At 40.7% G+C, this 20,661-nt stretch overlaps 1 protein-coding gene across 5 annotated transcripts in view; it reads right to left on the bottom strand.

Moving 5' to 3' along the window:
• Nucleotides 1–12,132: 12,132 nt before the first annotated feature.
• Nucleotides 12,133–20,661, bottom strand: part of SUMO1 (small ubiquitin like modifier 1) — a 44,653-nt gene continuing 36,124 nt past the window's right edge. For all 5 annotated transcript variants that reach the window (XM_075529057.1, XM_075529053.1, XM_075529054.1 and 2 more), the window contains one exon: nt 12,133–12,966. In XM_075529057.1, the coding sequence (XP_075385172.1) occupies nt 12,942–12,966 (25 nt within the window). In that variant the 3' untranslated portion in view covers nt 12,133–12,941. The remainder of the gene's footprint in view (nt 12,967–20,661) is intronic.

Here is a 20,661-nt window from a genome sequence, read left to right as displayed (position 1 = left end):
GTGTAAGATAAGATAAAATAATAATTTATAAATTATTAAGGGTTCATGAGGGAGGGGGAAAGGGGAGGGAAAAAGGAAAATGAGCTGATTCCAGGAACCTAAGTGGAAGGTGAATTTTGAGAATGATGAGGGCAACGAATGTATAAGGGTGCTTTACTCAATTGATGTATGTATGGATTGTGATAAGAGTTGTATGAGCCCCAATAAAATGAATTATTTAAAAAAACGGGAAAAAAGAGGTACAGTCTCAGAAACCCACTGGGGCAGTTCTAGCGTGGCCTAAAGGGTTGCTGTGAGTTGGCATCGCCTGGATGACAGCAAGATACACATGAGCACGTTTAGAAACCTCATGAAGCATTTCTACTATGTCCTATAGAGGTCACCAAGATTTGAAATTGACCCAACAGCAGTGGGTTACCCATCTGGGTCCTGCATGCTGAAATACTCAGGAATCAAACCATCTACACTTGTGGAAAGAGACAATGTAGAAGTTCAATATCATCAATCAGGACGCTGGCACCTAAATTAGTAAATGAACCTATTTAGGGCAAAGTCAGCCCTAGGGAGCATCTGGCAGCCTACAGGCAGGTAAGACGCAGAACTTCTTTTTTTTTTTTACATTTAATTAGGGATTCATACAACTCTTATCACAATCCATACATACATCAATTGTATAAAGCACACCTGTACATGCTTTGCCCTAATCATTTTCAAAGCATTTGCTCTCCACTTAAGCCCTTTGCATCAAGTTGACGCAGAACTTCTTATGCAGAATCGCTGGAAACTGCAGATCGGCCACTTTGGTCACCCAATCGCTTTTTTCCCCAATAATGAGATTCCTGCTGACCTAGTCCCCTTTTCTACTTCACCAGAGGCAGAGAGGCAAAGGCAGAAGGAGTTGGAAATGCAGTTAGCAGAAGAACAAAAACGCCTGATGGAAATGGCTGAAGAAGAGCGGCAAGAGTACCAGCGACGGAAACAAGAAGAAGAGGAGAAGGCTAGACTTGAGGCAGAGGAGAGGAGGCAAAATGAAGAGGCGGCAGCAAGGCTGGCTCTGGAAGCAGCTAGGAAGCAAGCCCAGGAACTAGCCAGGTAACAGATCTTGGGCAGCGGGGCCATGGAGGGCTTTTCAAGGGCTTGAGGTCTGGCACGAAGCTTCCCAATGCTTTTAGACAAATGAAGTTTTCTCATTTTCCAAAGCTTCTTAGGAGAACTAAATAACAAAGAGGTTTTGTTTTTTTTGCTGCAAATATCATAAGATTCCTTATAGTGAGACTTATACCCATGGGTTCATTGTAGATTGAAGCTTGTAGGGAGTTTAGAGATCATCTTTCTTAGTCCCTTCATTCGCAGATGAGAAAACTGAGTCCCAAAGAGGGAAAGGCTCTGAGTCAGGGCTTAACAGTGTGTCAGGGACAGTTCTGGGACGAGCTCTAAGCCCCCAATTCTAAAGCCCCACTGCTCTTGGCTAAAAGTATTTATTGGGAGCTTAGCTTGTGCCAAACACTGGTCTAGACTCCATGAATTCAGGAGTAAGCAAGATAGACTGGGCCTCTTCTCCCACAGCATTTACATTCTAGGAATTGGAGACAATCTCTAAACAAATAAAATTGTATTTTCTTAGGCTGGTAATACATGCTATGTAGGGAATAAAAGGGAGATGTGTTAGGGTTATAAGTGGTTTGTTTTAGATTGGTCAGAGCAAGGCCTGTCAGAGGAGATGACATTTAACTGAGACCTGACTGATAAAGAGCCAACCCCACGAAGACTTGGGAGGAAAATGTCCCAACAAGTAAAGAACAGGCACAGCCGAGGAGAAAGGAATGTGAGTGGCATGTTGGTGAGATACAATAAAGTCGGCCTGGCTGGAACGGAGTGCTGGGGGCAAACCAGACCGCCAGCTGAGGCTGAAGAAGTGGGCCAACACCAGCTCTCCATGAGGTCCTTCTTAGGAGAAAACACCTGGGTCCAAAGGCACAGCCTTTTTATTGTCCTGCATTAGCAATGATCTTTGCAACATCTTGATAATAGAGTATCTTTAACAAGGTGGGCTCGATTGACTCTTTAAAAACTGAGCTCTCTAAAGTCGCTGGGTCTTTCATTCCCCCTCCCAAGTTCATGAGAGAGACAAATAATCATCTATCAAAATCGAAGAGTAAAGAGGCAAAGACCAGAACCCGGTGTGATTCCAACCTTAACTGTAGACACTTTTCCCCTTGAAAGCTATTTCCACAGTGTAAGTCAATGCTAAGCTAATTGTTCCCTTTCGGGGGAGGGGGGGAACACACAAAACGAAAGCAGCCTAAACAACTCTCCTTCCAGGTCTCTCAGCCAACCTGGAATTGTTCCTCCCCGGGATATCCCTCAGGTGCTATGAATGACGAAAGGGACCATTAGGAAAAGTCTTGGCTCAGTTTTTAAATGATATATTTAATGTTTCACAGTAGGAGGGCCTAGTGGAGACCAAAAGCAAGCTCTTAAGAGTTCCAACTTTCTACAAAAGAAAACAGTCGCAGAGAAGGAAAGTGAGCACTTTGGCTAAGACTGGTCCCACTAGCTGAAAGCAAAAACCCAAGTAAATGAAGAGTTGCAGAAGCAACTTCATCCTCCTTGGTGCGTCCTTGGCCCAGGCACCTTAACTGCTCCAGGGCTGTTCCCTCATCTCTAAAACAGCGGAGTCCCTTCCAGGAACACAAGTACAACAACTGTAACTACACCTTTCCTTCTACTTTGCCAAGGAAAGGCCCATGATGTTCTAAACCTACATAAAAAAAGAATTTCTAAATGAACAGTCATGGTTTCCCAGCAAAACGCATAATCAACAGCCCCAAGCCCAAATGAAGCTTGCTCAAATCCAAAATGGTACTAGTTTATAAGGACAATGTCTAGGGCGCTTACTCTGTGTGGGGACTGTGGTGGGGTTATCTCCTCAGGCAAAAGGCTGCTTTGGAAGAACAGCTTCATTTCCGGCAAGAGCTCCATAGAGAAGCCAGTGGCCTGCAGTGGACACACAACATCTCCAGACCATGGGTCTACTCCTATTTCCATCTTCTACAACTACCCAGGCCATAAGGCAACCAAAAAAGTAAGTTGGCAGGTCGTTATAGAAACAGTAGCTTCCTTTTAGAATGAAGTTTCATTAGATCTCATTTACCTAATTCACCTCAAACTACGATTTTCTCTACTCTAGGGTCTCTACTCCATTTCCAAGACCTCTTCTGGGTGACACACTGAGCTGCTAACCGTGAGGTCAGTGGTTTGAACCCACCAGCTACTCTGCAGGAGAAAGATGATACCCTCTAGTCCCATAAAAATTTACAGACTCAAAAACCCGTGGGGGCAGTTCTATTCTGTCCTATAAAGTCACTGTGTGTCAGAAGCAACTCAATGGCAACCTTGAGTTTTCTGAGAAAACTCTTTGCTCAACCCATTTAACTCTATTCACCTAAATCCTTCATGTTCTCTCAAACCACATAATTATATCTCAGAAACTCATGTAGCTGAAACTGCTAATAATTTTTGAAACACTGTCTTAGAATAATCAAAGTATTTCATTTCAATCGATATGTATCTGAAAAGTTGCAAGTGAATGGAAATAAAAATAGTAAAATATGTCATACAAAAAGCTCTGAATTAGCTAAAAGGAACTTGATGTTTTACAATAATTTTCATTTTAAATCTCTTTATAACACAAACCATTCATTTCATCCTGAGACTTAAAATTCAATATTTAAAACAAGGTGTTTGAACTTACTTGATATTCATTTGAGCAAAGTGAGCTGTTTTGTGAGGCTATCACACATCCCCAGTGTAAGGTACTCTAGATTCTATGGCTGCACTATCCAGTATGATGGTCACTGGACATGCAGGAAGGAGGCCTGCTGGTGCAGTGGTTAAAAAAGATCCAGGATTCACACCAGCCAACTGCTCGGCAGTAGAAAGATGTGACAGTATACTTCCATACAGGTTAAGAGTCTAGGAAACCCTGCAGGGCAGTTCTACTCTGTCCTCTAGGGTTGCTATGAGTCAAAACCTATTCAATGTCAGCCAACAAGGTACACATGGTCGTTTCGATGGAAAAGTCTTCAGTTACACTAGCCACATTTCCAGCACCCAATGGCCACATATATTTATCATACTGGACAGCACAGATACTGAACATTTCTATCATCGCAGCAAGTTCTACTGGACAACATTGTACTAGAGCCCTGAAAATGAACAAGTCTGAAGGTTTTTGTTCCTAGCTGTACCTCAAAGAAACACACACACACAGCATTTTTAAGTCACACTACCAGGAGGATTCTACCAACTTGATCCTTTACCTTTAGCATCTCGCTTTCATATATAATCAAACATCCATTTTAACCAAAGGAGCTGTCCCACAATAATGGAACATAAAGATATTTACTGAGCAGATGTTGGTGCAATTGGTTAAGCACTCAGCTATTAGTCAAAGGGTTAGAGGTTTGAACCCACCTAGAGGACCTGGGAAGACAGACCTGCCAATCTGTTTCTGAAAGGTCACAGCCTGAAAACCCTGCAGAACACATTGACTGCACCGTGGATTCTTCCTGAGCCAGAATCGACTCAACAACAACTTAAAAGGATTTTAAAGTCGTATCTGAACCTGAATCTCTGCCTTCCCTTTGACCCTACTCTGCAACCCATGGTTGAAGGGTTGAAGATTTGCAAACAAATCTCTCCAACTTCCCATGAATGCATGTTAGGTATTTGTTTGTCATAGGAATTGTACTTCCACAACCAGAAATTAGCTTAAGATGGATTCCATGTGGCTGTTATTAGATTTACTTAGATTTCAATACATATTTTTAATTCCTTGCTTTCTACAAAATTGAAATACAATGACCAAAACACTGGATAATATCAGCTAGAGTGAATTTATGTCACTTTAACTTTTTCTCAAGCTCCTAACTTGCATAGTCAGTCAATTCACTCATTAATACTTAATCAGTAGACAAAGGGATAATTCAAACAAATCAAGATCAGAATAAAGAATCCCTGAGGAGAACATCCCTGTGGGAGAAATGGCCATTACTGTGTGTGTTTCCTGTAACGAATTGAGGGTGTTGCACTCAAGCACCAAACAGAGTGACTATGCAGAATGCTACTCACAGTCCCTTCCAAATCTGATAGCCTATTAAATGGTTGCCGTGAAATGCCTATTTTATCCACCAGATGAGCACATGTTTTAAGTTAACCATAGCAGAGAACGATGAATTTAGAACAGTTCAATCGACTGAAAACAAGATGATGACGTCCCCCAAATCAGCACGTGACCAAGGCAAAGGCTGGCACTGAGAAGTATGCAAGAATAAAGGGAAATGGTTGGCTTGGATGCTAAGGACTTTAACATCACCAATCCCACCACAATAATGTGTGAACAGGTACATAAGGACCTATGTCCTTATGGATTACACCCACCTGCATGTGTTGGGTTGTTAAGTGCCTTCAACTCAGTTCTGACTTGGAGCGACTTTATGTTTCACAAAACGAAGTGTTGCCTGGTCCTGTGCCATGCTCACAATGGTTCCCTTTGAGCCCATTGTTGCAGCCACTGTGGAAATTTTTCACTATCCTTCACCTTTACCAGACATGATACTCTTTTCCAGGAATTGATCTCTCTTGACAATGTCCAAAATACATTAGATGAAAAAGCATTCTGGCTGTAGGTTTTCTAAGGAGGATTTGTTTGTTCTTCTAGCAGTCTGTGTGGGTAAACAGCATAGGAGGGGCTAGAGCTGATTTCATTTGCCTCCCTATTGCCATGAGGCAGGGTGTCAGACATGGCGGCTCCACTTCCCATCCTTTACCTATTCTGACACCAACAGTTCTTCCCACAGCACTCTTCTTCTATGTGTGTTCAATATTCATTGCAGTGGCCACACAGAACTCACAGGCAAAACTCACACTTATTAGGGAAGTGAATAGGTTACCACAAGTCAAGATCATAGAGAAAAATAAGGATACAGTCACTGGTCCACAGCAACACCTCTCCTCCAGCAGTAGCCAAGTTTCTCTCCAGACCTCAGCCTCTCAGCCACATGTGCCCTTGGCCTCTGCCTCTGTGGCCCAGGAAGCCAGGCAGCTACTCTGCCTTACAGCCATAGCCATAGCGCTGCCCTTCGATCTCCGGTTCTCCTTGTCTCAGCCTGCCTCCTTGGCTCTGTTCCATGGTCTCTGGGCCACAACCTCTGATGCCTCCGGTCTCAGCCTCCACCACTTCACAGATCTTGAACCTGCTCCACTAGTGATTCTTCTTCTAATGGTCTTGGGATTTCTTTGTCTCCCTGCTTCTGAGATGGCTCTGATCCTGTAACAGGGAACTGTCTCCCAAATGGGAGTATAACCACAGGCAGAGAATAGAAGGGATTTGGGTGTACAAAGGCCACATTAACTATATTTCCCAATAGTACTTTCAAGGTTCTTCACCAGCACCATAATTCAAATAAAAATAGATCAGAAATAAAAGCCAGTGTCTTTGGTCTTTCTTATTCAATGTCCAACTTTCACATGCATATGATGCAACTGAAAAAGATCATGACTTGGGTCAGGCCTTCGTCAGCTTCATTCTCACAGTGACATCTTTGCCCCTCAAAGCTTTAAAGAGGTCCAGTGCAGCAGATTTATCCAGTGCAATATATCATTTGGTTTCTTCAGTGCTGCTTCCATCAGCATTGATTGTGGAACAGATCAAAATCTGGCTTCAATCTTTTCTCCCTTTGTCATCTATAGGTCCAGTTGTAAGGGTTTTTGTTTTCTTTACATTGAATTGCAATCCATACTGAAGGCTGCAGTCTTTCGTCTACATCAGCAAGTGCTTAAAATCCTCCTATTAGCAAGCAAGGTTGTATCACCTGCATATCCGAAGTTTTTAATGAACCTTCCTGCAATCATGATGACACTTTCCTGAAATATCTATGAAGATATTTCAACCCTCATGTACACCTTTCCTAATTTTAAACCACGCCGTATTCCCTGGTTCTTGGTCCATGTACAGGTTCCACATGAGCACAATAAAGTGTTCTGGAATTCCCATTTTTCTTAGTGCAGTCCATAGTTCATGATCCACACAAGTACCTTTGCATAATCAGTAGAACACAAGTAAAAGTATTTCTGGTATCATCTGCTTTCAGCCAAGATCCATCTGATGGACAGGAATGACAACCCTCATTGTCCATCATTTGCTCAATCCAGCTTGAATTTCTGGCAGCTTCCTGTTGACAGATTGTTGCATCTGGTGTTCTTCAGCAAGAATTTACTTGTATGTGATAGTCAATAATCTTCTAATTCTGAGTCATCTTTCTTTGGAATGGTGGATCTATTTTATACAAATTATGGCTCTCTTTTAGTCAAGTGGCCAGGTATCTTTAACATTTCTTGGCAGTGAGGGAGTGCTTCCGTTGTGTCATCAGTTTGCTAGAGCATTTCCATGGGCATTCCCTCAGTTCCTGGAGCCTTGTTTTGAGGGAATGAATGCCGTTAGTGCAGCTTGTATTTCTTCTGGATCATCAGTTCTTGATCATATGTTAGCTCCTAAATGGTGGAATGTTGACCAGTTGTTTTTGAAACAGTGGCTCTGTATTCTTTTGATCTTTTGATGCTTCCTCTAGTCAATATTTTGTCTTAGAATCTTTCAATTTTGTAACTCAAGGCTTTAATTTTTTTCTTCAATTATTTAATATAAAAAACACTGCCAATGAGTCACTTCTGACTCATCGTAACCCCATAGGACAGACTAAAATTGTTCCTGTGGGGGTTTATAAGACTGTGATTCTTTACAAGAGTAGAAACCCACATCTTTCTCCTGCATAGTGGCTGGTGGTTTCAAACTGTTGACCTTATGGTTTGCAGCCCACCACCACCAGGGCTCCTCACCTGATGTAGTCAACATCAGTGCATACATGTAATTCACTGCCATTAAGTTGATTCTGACTCATAACAACCCTGCAGGACAGGGTAGAACTGGCCCCGTGGGTTTCCAAGACTGTAACTCTTTATGGGAGTAGGAAACATTCTGTCTCCAACAGAGCAGCTGGTGGTTTCAAACTGCTGATCATGGGATTAGCAGCCCAATGCACAACCCACTATGCCACTAGGCCTACTGTATATATACTCCAAAATCAAACCCATTGACATCAAGTCGATTTTGACTCATAATGACCCTATTAAGACAGAGTAGAGCAGCCATCTAGCTCAGAAGCAACAAAGCCCACATGGAAGAAGCACACCAGCCTGTACAATCACGAGGTGTCGAAGGGATCAGGTATAAGGCATCGTCAGAGCAAAAAAATCTTACCATAATGAATAAGGGGTGGGGAGTGCAGGGTGGAGACCCAAAGCCCATTTGTCGGCCACTGGAGATCCCCTTGTAGAGGGGTCTAGGGAAGAGACGAGCCAGTCAGGGTGCATTGTAGCAATGATGAAACATACAACTTTCCACTAGTTCCTAAATGTTTCTCCCCCTCCCCCCACTATCATGATCCCAATTCTACCTTCCAAATCTGGCTAGACCAGAGGATCAACACTGGTACAGATAGGAACTGGAAACACAGGGAATCCAGGGCAGACGATCCCTTCAGGACCAGTGCTGAGAGTGGCGATACTGGGAAGGTGGAGGGAGAGTGGGTTCGAAAGAGGGAACCAATTACAAGGATCTACATGTGACCTCCTCCCTGGGGGGGGGGGGCGGACAACAGAAAAGTGGGTGAAGGGAGACATCGGACAGGGCAAGATATGACAAAAGGATAATTTATAAATTATCAAGAGCTCATGAGGTAGGGGGAAGCGGGGAGGGAGGGGTAAAAATGAGGAGCTGATGCCAGAGGCATAAGTGGAGAGCAAATGTTTTGAGAATGATGAGGGCAATGAATGAACAGATGTGCTTTACACAACTGATGCATGTATGGATTGTGATAAGAGTTGTATGAGCCCCTAATAAAATGATTATAAAAAATAAAAGAAAAAAGACAGATTAGAGCTCTTTCTGGGTCCCTATGATTGTAAATCTTTACACAACCAGACAGCAGCATTTTTCTACCACAGCACAGCTGGTAGGTTCAAACTGCTAATCATAGTTAGCCCCCCGTGTACCCCACATGCCACTGGGACTCCTATATATTGGTGTAACCAAACCCCACTACCACAAACTCCACCTTATAACAACCTGTGTGGGGTTTCTAAAGCAGTAAATCTTGGCGTGAGAGCAGTAAGACTCATCTGACTCCCTAACAGTTCAACGATTCGCCAACACTGCCATCAGGGTTCCTTACATAGAGCTGTAGTTGTGGATTATTTCTACACACATATTCGTGCATGCTGCATACACACATAATTCATACAAGGCAGCTTCAAAACGTTCATGGAAAATATCCTTTTTAACTCCATTTCCCACGATCTTTTTCAAGTTGCCTCACATATTTTAGGGTAAATCATAAAGTTTTGCTACAAGGGTTTATTCCAAAATATATGTATTTCAGTCTCTGCAGTTAGATGATTATAGAGTTCTCTCAGCAGTATCTTTATCATCTCAATAGGGTCCCTTAAAGGGGGGGGGGATGTGAAACAGAAAAGAACAATTTGAGATCAAAGCTAGTATCAAACTTTAAAAGTTCAAGTGGGACATCTCCCAAATCACTGAAGTTTTGTAATATTTATAGCAATGTTGCTCCTCACAAAACAAGTTTTGAGATGGATTAAACATTTTACAGAAACTAGAGAATGGCTCAAAGATGAATTTCAGGTGGAGAGGTCAGCTTAGAAAATTATAGTACTTTTTTTGGGGGGGGGTGGACTCCAAAGAGGTAATCTTGATCACGTTTCATGGACACAGGATAACCGTGAAGGCTTATTACAAAGTTTTAAGAAAACTAAAAATCGCACTGGTGAGGCAAAGACCAGGGAGGTTCCACTGAGAAATGTCTTCTGCCAGGACGACATACCTGCTCACTGTTCAAGGGTAGCAAGGTCTGTCCTCTTGAGAATTTCGATGGGAAACTTCAGCACATCCATGCAACAGCTCTGATCTGGCAACCTTCAGCCTTTGTATTGCGAAAACTCAAGGTCCTAGGGAAACCGGATTTGAGTTCTTTGAGAATGCCAAAACTACCACTCTGATGTCGTGCAAGCCAAAGAACACAAGAGTTCTCTCTGCTAGAGATGGAAACACTGCCTTCAGAAGGGTACAGGTACAGTTGCAGACATGTGAATAACAGCTTCATGTTTGATAAACATAATAGGCACAGTTATGGAAGCCAAATGTCTAGGAGTGGAGCTTCTAGACTAAAGGCTAAGGGCCATAATCTTGGGATACATTTATGTCAGCTGGTATAATAATGTTCTACCTCCTACTTTGGTAAGTAGCCATCTGGGGAATTTAAAAGCTTGCAAGTGGCCACCTATGAGACAACTATTGGTTTTAACCCAAGTGCAAAGGAGGAAAAAAAATCCCTGAAAACACATGGATGTAATATATCCAAAGGACTGGTGGACCACGTGAGTCAGTGTCCTCTAGCCAGAAAAGCTAGATGGTGTCCACCTACCACCAACCATTTGACCAGAAAATAATAGAAAGTACTAGTTAAAGTGAGTGGTAAATGTAGCAGGGGAGAATCACATTCATAAAAGACCAGACTAGAGCAGGTGTTCTCAATCTGTGGGTCATGACCCCTTTGGGGAGTCAAATGACCCTTCCACAGGGGTTGCCCAATTCATAACAGTAGCAAAACTATAATTAAGTAGCAACAAAAAACAATTTTATGGTTGTGGGGTCACATGAAGAACTGTATTAAAGGGTTGCAGCATTAGGAAGGTTGAGAACCACTGGACTAGAGGAATCCTGCCTTACATCACCATTCTAACTTGGGACTGAAACCACTCCCAGATGTCACCCTCCAACCAGATAGACTGCCCTATGAAATAAATTATGAAAAATGTGCTCCTTAGAACATGAACTGTATGAGACTCAAAAGAAAATAATTTCCTAAATGCAAAGATAAAAAGGCAGGGATGGGCCGGGAGACTAAATGAATGGAGAACTCAAGGTAAAAGTTGATGAGCACTGACACGATGCACACTGCAACCAACTTCACAGAACAACGTGTGCATAAATTATTGAAAGGAAAACTAATTTGCGGAGTTTTCGGAGAAAGTAAAAAATGTTCTAAAAGAAAGCTACTTTCCCCCGTAGCTGAGCCCAATCCCCTAACTGCTGAGAGGCTACATACATTTAGAAAATAAAACTAAGATTCCACGTACGCATGCTTTGGGACCAGATTTGTTACCAAGTCTTGAACATACATGCAACTCATAAACAGACCTCACTCCTAGCCACGATGAGAAATACCAGGTGACAGTCGAACATTACACACTCACATTTACTCACACTGTACATGGATAATACAAATGTTTCAGTGAGGGTCCAATACAGGAACCAATAAGGTCAAGTCAACTCTACTTGTCAATTCTGACTTGAGTAGGGTATGTAAGCTGTAACAGTTCATAAGATGCATTAGAGATAGTCGCCTGATGATAATCTATGTAGAGTAACAGAAAACTGGATAATGTATATGTGTAAACTCAAAATGTATGTGTGTAAACTCAACTGTGATTCATTAAAGCAGTGAAAGGAAAAGTTATGCCCTTTAACAGGAACAACCTACTCTGTATTTTAATTTTAAAAAAAGTTTAAGTATTCAAGATATAATAACAGGGAAATATAAATAATATTTAATATACCAAACTTTGACTAAGCAAAGAACATTTTGTAAACTGTCCAAGAAAAAACTGAGATGATCAATATAAATTAAAAAATTTTGGCGTGCCCATTTATTCACAACTTTTGGGTAACTATCGTATATATGCAGTATACAGTATCATCAAGTTTTTAAAAAACACTAACATTTAAAAAGATCTGTGGCGTTATTTAAATGCTGATCCAGAAGGCACTTCAGTAACTTTCAGTGTTCCAGGTCATTAACATATCACTATACAGTAGTGAGGAAGTGTGCTTGGGCTATGTACAAACAAGACTTCCAGTATTATCCAAGAAAATCTTATGTTTTAGGCATTTTATTTATTTCTATACAATTGAAAATAAGATGAACATTAATACGGTTTTTACAAATATTTTCGTTTATTTTAATGAAGCTGGTACAGACAATGTCCATTTAAAACCCATTCCCAGGCCAAAAAGTACAAATAAAATCAAAAAGAGCAGTGTTCTGTTGAATACACTTCTGCCTGAACAGCTTTATTAATTGCTAATGTAATTTAGAACTTTTCTGGGATCTTCTGACAAGATTTTCATCTCCATCTAAAACGCTTTGTCTCTTCAGTGAAGCCATCTTTGGAGCTCGTCACTACTCTCCATTTGTCACCATGACTCTTCCAATGGGAGCGGCCTCTTCTTTTGGTCCAGACTCTCAGATTTTCAGAGTAGCTTCGAAAGTTAAGGAACGGTCATTATTCCACAGTTCAGTTCTCTGAAAACCTTCTATCTCCCACTGAAAGCCACAGTCCAGGAGGAAAGCAATCAAATGCTAGAACGTCAGGGTCAATTGGAAAGTCATTGTGAACATTTGCAATGGTCGGTCTTATTTATCCCACAAGCCTGCAAATGCACAGCCCTGGACAAGGGACCTCTCTGTGCACACATGTAACTTTTAAGAAGAGGAGGACATTATGAAGGGGCTGAGGTTGGATCATCAAAAGTCAGCACAGTGAGAAAACGCTACTGAACACTGAGCACTAGGATTTGAAATGCCAGATGTTTGCAAGAGAGGCGCCAGTTTTCAATTCGGTTTTGAACACCACATTACAAAAGAACTATTTTTAAAAATAAAAAAGGATTAAGGGAAAAGAAAAAAATTAAAAGAATATCTAAACTGTTGAATGACCCCCTGTTTGTTCCTGATAAACTTCAATCACATCTTCTTCCTCCATTCCCAACTGTAAGAAGAAAGAAAAATATATTAGAAGATAATAAAAGCACTATTTTTTAATTGGCTGTAATTATGTAGCACCATTTGAAAGTGCAAACAGAAACAAAAGTGATTCACTATTATTCTTAGGATTCAGACCTGTATTTTCTCTAAAGAATAGAAAAATATAGCCTTCCTTCTGATTTTATGTCTATAAAGTAGTTCATCTTAAATTCCTGTATTAATTTCACTTACCACTTTATTCACTATTTAAGTGTTTTGCACAGTACTTTTTTAAAGTTTTAAGTCTAATAAAATAATAGTATTTTAAATGCTAGTTTGATGGCATGTTTTCTAAAAATCCCTTTAGTCCTAGATTAATTACTTGACAAATCTTTTTCAAAAAAATAATATTTCATTTGAAATATGTGATTTAGTTAGAAAAATCCGTCCTAGAGAATAATTTCCAAGTGGTTTGTATTATCACCTATAATTCTTTCTATTAATGTAGCTATCATTTTCCTTGCTATCAAGTGAATAGCAAGAAGTTATCCATTTACTTAATCTATCAACAACACCAGTTTCATAGGCCAAATTAGTATTTGTTGAGATTATGCATACTATCACACACACCAAACACTAATTCAACAATTTCTACATGTACAATTCAGTGGCACTCTTCCAAGCCATATAACCATTCTCACCTTCCTTACCGAAGTGTTTCTCCTCCACCAACATAAACTCAGTGCCCCATGGGTTTCTTATGTAATCTTCTGAATTACTGTTGTCATTTGATCCCATAAAGAGATTTTTCAAAGAGCATAATACTCAATGCAATTGTATTGAAAGCATTGCTTTCCATTTTATACCCTTTGATTGCTTGCTTTTTAATTTTTAACAATGAACATGCTTTACTCTAAAACTAGGAGAATTGGACATCCCCTCACAGAAGAATCATAAGAAAGTGAGGAGGCAGCAAGGGTAGTTAGCATCAACAAAACACACAATGTTTATTTAGTTCTTTAATGCTTCCTCCCCCACCCGCCACTACCATGACCCCACGTCCATCTTACAAATCTGGCTAGACCAGAGCATGTACACTGCTACAGATAAAGAGTTCTCGACACACAGAATCCAGAATAAACCCCTCAGGACCAATACTGAGGGCAATACCATGAGGGTAGGGGAAGGATGGGGGAGAAGGTGAAGAAAGGGGGAACCGATCGCAATGACTGACATACAACTCCCACCCTCCTACCCCAGATGAACAATAGAAACGTGGGTGAAGGGAGACAGCAGATGGTATAAAATATAAAAATAATTTCTAAATTATCAAGGGTTCACTAGGGTAGGAGATTAGGTGGGAGGAAGAATAGAAAGAAAATGTTTTGGAAATGATGATGGCAACATATATCTAAATGTGCTTGATACAACTGATGTATGGATTGTTATAAGAGCTGTAAGAGCTCCCAATAAAATGATTTATTAAAAAATAAAATCCCCATGCCCCTAAAGAAAAGAGCCTTAACATCCATAGTACATTGAAATTTGGTTTTCTTTTTGTTAAAGTAAAACAAGAAAAAAAGGTGAAATAACATGTAAGAGTGCATACTGGATACTCAAGCAGTACCCTCAATGAGGGTAAAGGATTGAGAATCCCTTGATTCTGGTGTGTGGCTAGGGTTGCAATGTACTGAAATGGGAAGAATGAAAAACAAAACTAGCATTATTTCTACTGAAAACCATGATGAATAACATTGAGGTAGTTTATTGTGCCAACCTGGCCGATAAACACGTGGGTTAAATGAAGGGCAGAGGGCTAAATGGCTCAGTGAGCCTCGCCTTTTGAGTTCTCAGGTCTCTTGTTTTTTGATGGTCAGACCAGGGTGCAGCTGCCTTAGCCAGTTCCCTGCTTCAGCTGGCAAGGCTCACTTCCTGTAAGACATCCTTGAGGAGAAGCCACATGGAACTACCCCAATGCAGCCGTGGTTGCTGCAGCAGTCATGTGGAGACCCCTGCCAGCGCTGAGATGCTTACACATTCACTGACTCAGCTTTCCTCCTGCAGTTGGCATCATAACGCCTGTTTTGTGAGATGGAGGAGGACTTTGTGGACTAGTGTTGGACATATGGGTTCATGTTGGATTTTTGGGCTTGGGCAACACTGGGTAAGAAAGTTTTCTTGATGCACACTTAACCTTTATATAAAACTCTCTTATACATGAGTTTCAGTGGATTTGTTTCTCTAAAGTACCCAGACTAACAGAAACATCAACAAACAAGGAATTACAATTTTAAAGGAACATATGAGTCGGAATCAACTGCACGGTAATGAGTTTGCATTGTTTGTTTTCAAATGCTCAGAAAGCCTCTAGTGTTTTAGATATCTTGATTGTGGTGCATATATAAATATTAAAATAACTACTAATTAAAATGCTATTAAATCTTAATTTAACTGCACATAAAAGTTAATAAATATTACAAGAAATAAAATTCTAAACAGTACAAATGTCTTCTACCTGGGAGATAAGAAGTTGCAAGCTTCATGAAGTACCTACCGTATATACTCGAATATAAGCCAACCCGAGTTTAAGCCCAAGGTACCTAATTATTACTTGGGAAACCAGAAAAACTGATTGACTCGAGTATAAACCTAGGGTGGAAAATGCAGAAGCTATTAGTGGGTGTCAATAATCAAAACAAATGAAAATAAAATTACTAAAAATTGAGACATCAGTGGGGTAATGTATTTAAATATTTATTTTAAATTAAAAACATAAATAAAAGGACAAGTCATTTAACATTAGTAAACCAGCACAGTAAGTGGAAAATAGGTTCAACAAAACATCATCATCCGTATCCCAATGCAGAGCTTCAGCTGGTGTGAGGTCATCACAGACGCTGTCCTCACTGAGATCGCCGTCATCACCATCACTGCTGTCATTTTCATACAGAGCGCAGTCTTCACTGCCATCCATAGCATGACTAATACTACATTTCTGGAAGGAACGTCGCACCATGTCTTCTGGAATGTCTTCCCATGCATCTCGAACCCACTTTGCTATTAACTCTATGTCAGGCTTCATGAGATTTCCTCCTTTTGTTAGTCGGGCTTGAACAGATGACATCCATTCATGCCACATCCTTCGCACACGGTCTTTAAAAGCTTATTTAAAGATAAACGTCATAGGACGGCTGATTGGTTAGATATGAGTAAACAAACATTCAAAGCCCTGAAGTGTCAGCAGGGCTTTGAATGAACAGCGGAGAAACAGCAATCACCCACGAGACAATGGGCGCTTGTCCCATTGGGGGAGGGGGGCGCAGGGAGATGTTACACCTCGCTGGGGTACCAGTGACACGTGTATAAGCCAAACCCCAGTTTTTCAGCACATTTTTTTGTGCTGAAAAACTCGGCTTATACACGAGTATATATGGTTTAAGTGAACAACAGGATAAGAAGTCGGTGCCCTAAATACCTCCACCCTCTCACTGCCCCATCATTCTTTTGAAATATCATCTCTATGTGCCAGAGATACTGCCAAGTACTTTTCATGCCCATTTTATTTATTCAATTCATATTAAGTGAGTGTCTACATATGCCAGGCACAACAGCCTCTCCATGGTGCAGATGTAGAAATGTGAGCTTAGAAGACTTAAGTAACTTGCACTCTGGTCAAGCCAGGAGCCAAACTCAGGCCTTAAGCTTCCCTTAGCCATATCCCCACTGTATTTGTGGTTTTGCCTTGCTATGTCCTATTTACAAGTCCAAGACCCTGGTGTGATATTTTACCACTGCCAGCCTAAATAATCCCTAGTGGAATCGACTAAGTCCTCGGTTTGGCATAGGAGGTGCTCCTTCCATTTCGAAATGAGAGCAAGAACACCAAGCACTTCCTTTGTAACTGCTCATGCCGACTAGGAGAGTTTATGGCACTGTGTAGAGGCTCCTGGATCTGGGTATTCGAGTCTTGAATGCATGAAGCATCTGGTGTCTACTCAGATGTCAATTCTTCTAATGTATTCAAGATAAGACAGGAATTAAGAGTATTGTAGGAAAAAGTGTTGTAGATACAGTAAAAAGGTATGCCCCAGATCAAGAATGTCACTCATTAACAACTTCATACATGAAAAGTTAGGCAAGGCACAGAAGTACACAAATATCTAAAGCAAATATCAAATCAAATCATAGAGCACAGTCATTAATTTTAAGCTAATTCTACCGAAAGGCTTCCATCAGGACATACTTTAAACCCCAGCTGTACCCCAGATTAGCATCTACTTAATTATAAAGACCCAACTACAGATGATAGCAGGCAATTCTCAATCATCTGGTAAGATCCTGTGTGCATATATTGGAGATCAGGAATTCGGATTTCTCATTTAACCAGTGGGGACAGTATGTAAGTATGGGGCACGAGTCAACTAACAAATGACTTTCAAATTGTGCTTCTCAGAGATGCTCATGGCTGGATAACACTCAGCAACAAACTTCACAGTCTGAGTGGCCACCTTCCCCTGCTGTATACAGAAGATTTCAGTCATGTTTCAGTGGAATGGAAGTGAGATTTTGCTGTTTTAAGTTGCCATTGCAAATTACTATCCACTAATAAATAATACTGCGAGAATAGCTTTGTTAAAGTGGACTTTTTAATCTTATTTTCCTAAAACTGGTTCTTATTGCTGTAAAGACAAATCCTGTGGACTTTTTTTTTTTTAATCCTGGGGACTTCTGTGCTGTTGTAGAATATTCAATGGGCCATTCTATTCATCTATGGAATTCATAAGGTGGGTAAACAGGACACGGAAAAATCCACTAATTCTAATAAAATACTGGCCTCAAATGAAACTACCTCTAGAGCACTAATTTACTTCTTGCTTATGTTTTTCCTGTCTTTACCAGCAGAAGCTTATGTTTCAAATACCAATTTTTACTCCTTAACTAAAATCTCAAGAATCTATGTACACAGTTGTTTAAATGCTTATAAAGTATCTAGCTTCTATTCAATCTAGACACAATAGAGTAAAATATACATTAACTTAGACCTTGTTTTCTAATACAATTTAAAAAAGTAAATGCTAAGAGTCATTTTCCCACAGGGAAACAACCAGAGCTCCCTAGAGAAAGGCTTCAATATAAGGGACCAAGGGAAGTAAAGATGAGTTGGGAGCAGGTTACTGTACGACAGAGAAAGAACAGATTCAAGAAAAGGTTGGATGCTAAAACGTAAAGGGGAAAGATAGATGAGCATGAAGACAATTATACAATTTCAGAGGATGTCCCCACAACTTACTTAAATACAGAGAAAAAAGACAACACCTAAAACAAGTCATCAAAATTAAATCATCATTAAAGGGCAGAGATTTCATGTGCTCCAGATGTTATACTCTAAGACACAGTACCAGTTATGCAGTATTCCAGCCAAAAATATATAACCTCACTCTACTCATAAGTAAACGACAAGCCCAAATTGAGGGTCTTTCTAGAAATAACTGGTTTGCATTATTCAAAAATGTCAATGTCATGATAAGAGAAAAATTGGCTGAGGAACTCTTTCAGATGAAAGGTAATTAATGAGGCAACTGAAAAAAATAGGTGATCCTGAACTGGAGCCTACAGTGGGGGGGATAATTTGTTCATAAAGGACAGAATTAGGAAAATTAGCAAAGTTAAGTATTCTATCAGTATTAAGGATAGTGGATTACACACTTACTGGGCTGCTAAGTGCTAATGTCAGCAGTTCAAAACCACCAGTGCCTCCTTGGGAAAAAGATGAGATTTTCTACTCCTGTAAAGGGTTAGAGTCAGAAACCTACAGGGGCAGTTCTACTTTGTCCTATAGGGTCACTACCAACCAGAACTGACTTGAAGGAAGTGTTCAATGTTAAGTTTCCTAAATTAATAACTATGTTGTAGTTAGGCTAAAGAATTAAAAAAATTTAAGAATATACTTGTTTTAATATACAGGAGTTAAGTAAGCATGATAAATGTAACCTAGTCTCTAATGACTCAAAAAAGGGGGAGAGAAAAAAATTAAGCAAACCTAACACTGTAAAAATAGGTTACATAACCGAGAGGAATTACTGAAAGCCAAATGAAGGCTGAGCATGATAGTGGGACAAAGGAAAATAAAAGGAAATAGAGGAAAGAACTAGGAGGCAAAGGGCAATGTATAGAGGTCTACAGAAAGGCATGTACATATGTAAATATATTTATATGTGATGATGGGGAAATAGATCTATGTGCATATATTCATAGGTTTAGTACTAAGGTAGTAGATGGACATTGGGCCTCCACTCAAGTATTCCCTCAATGCAAGAACACTTTGTTCTATTAAACTGCCATTTTATTAAACTGCTGACCTACCTGACATGATCACTGAAGACAAAGCAGGTGAATAAGCAAATGTGGTGAAGATAGCTGATAGAGCCCGGCTATATCAGCTATCAAAAGATATAGTGTCTAGGGTCTTAAAGACTTGAAGATAAACAAGGAGCCATCCAGCTCAAAAGCAACAAAGCCCACATGGAAGAAGCACACAAGCCTGTGTGATCACAAGATACCAAAGGGATCAGTTATCAGGCATCAAAGAACAAAAAAGCTTATCATTGTGTGCTCACCTCCCTGATAAGATCACTGAAGAAGAAGTGGGTACATAAGCAAATGTGGTGAAGAAAGCTGATGGAGCCCAGCTATCAAAAGATATAGCATCTGGGGTCTTAAAAGGCTTGAAGGTAAGCAAGCGACCAGCTAGCTCAGAAGCAACTAAGCCACGTGGAAGAAGCACAACAGCCTGTGTGATCACGAGGTGTTGAAGGGATCAGTTATCAGGCTTCAAAGAACAAAATATCATATCATTGTGAATGAGAGGGAGTGCAGAGTGGTGACCCAAAGCCCATCTGTAGGCAACTGGACATCCCCTTATGGAAGGGTCTCGGGGAGGAGATGAGTCAGTCAGGGTGCAGTGTAGCACGAAGAAACATACAATTTTCCTCTAGTTCCTAAATGCTTCCTGCCCCCCACTATCATGACCCCAATTCTACCTTACAAATCTAGCTAGACCAGAGAATGTACATTGGTACAGATAGGAACAGGAAACACAGGGAATCCAGGATGGATGATACTTTCAGAACCAGTGGTGAGAGTGGCGATACTGGGAGGGTGGAGGAAAGGTAGGGTGGAAAGGGGGAACCAATTACAAGGATCTACATATAACCTCCTCTCTGGGAGGACGGACAACAGAAAAGTGGGTGAAGGGAGACATCAGACAGTATAAGATATGACAAAATAATAATTTATAAATTATCAAGGGTTCATGAGGGAGGGGAGCGCAGGGAGGGAGGGCAAAAAATGAGGACCTGATGCCAAGGGCTAAGTGGAGAACAAAGGTTTTGAGAATGATGAAGGCAATGAATGTACAAATGTGCTTTACACAACTGATGTATATGTGGATTGTGATAAGAGTTGTATGAGCCAGGGGGTAAGGAAGTGGTGTTAACAAACCCAGGGACAAGGGAAAAACATGGGACCCCAAATGGTAGAGAAGGGGGAGTGGCAGGCCTGGTGGGAAACGATCAAGGGTAAGGTTGCTTAGAGAAGAGGTATACTAGAGCCCAGGTGGCGACGAAGCATGGTAGTAGGGCAGGAGGAAAGTCAAGGGAGATGGAGGAAAGAGCTAGGAGTCAAAGGGCATTCTTGGAGGTCTAGATAAATACATGTACAT

This window comes from Tenrec ecaudatus, chromosome 13 (assembly GCF_050624435.1).
Source record: "Tenrec ecaudatus isolate mTenEca1 chromosome 13, mTenEca1.hap1, whole genome shotgun sequence".
NCBI classification, from domain to species: domain Eukaryota; kingdom Metazoa; phylum Chordata; class Mammalia; order Afrosoricida; family Tenrecidae; genus Tenrec; species Tenrec ecaudatus.
This window is presented reverse-complemented; position numbering and strand designations above follow the sequence as displayed.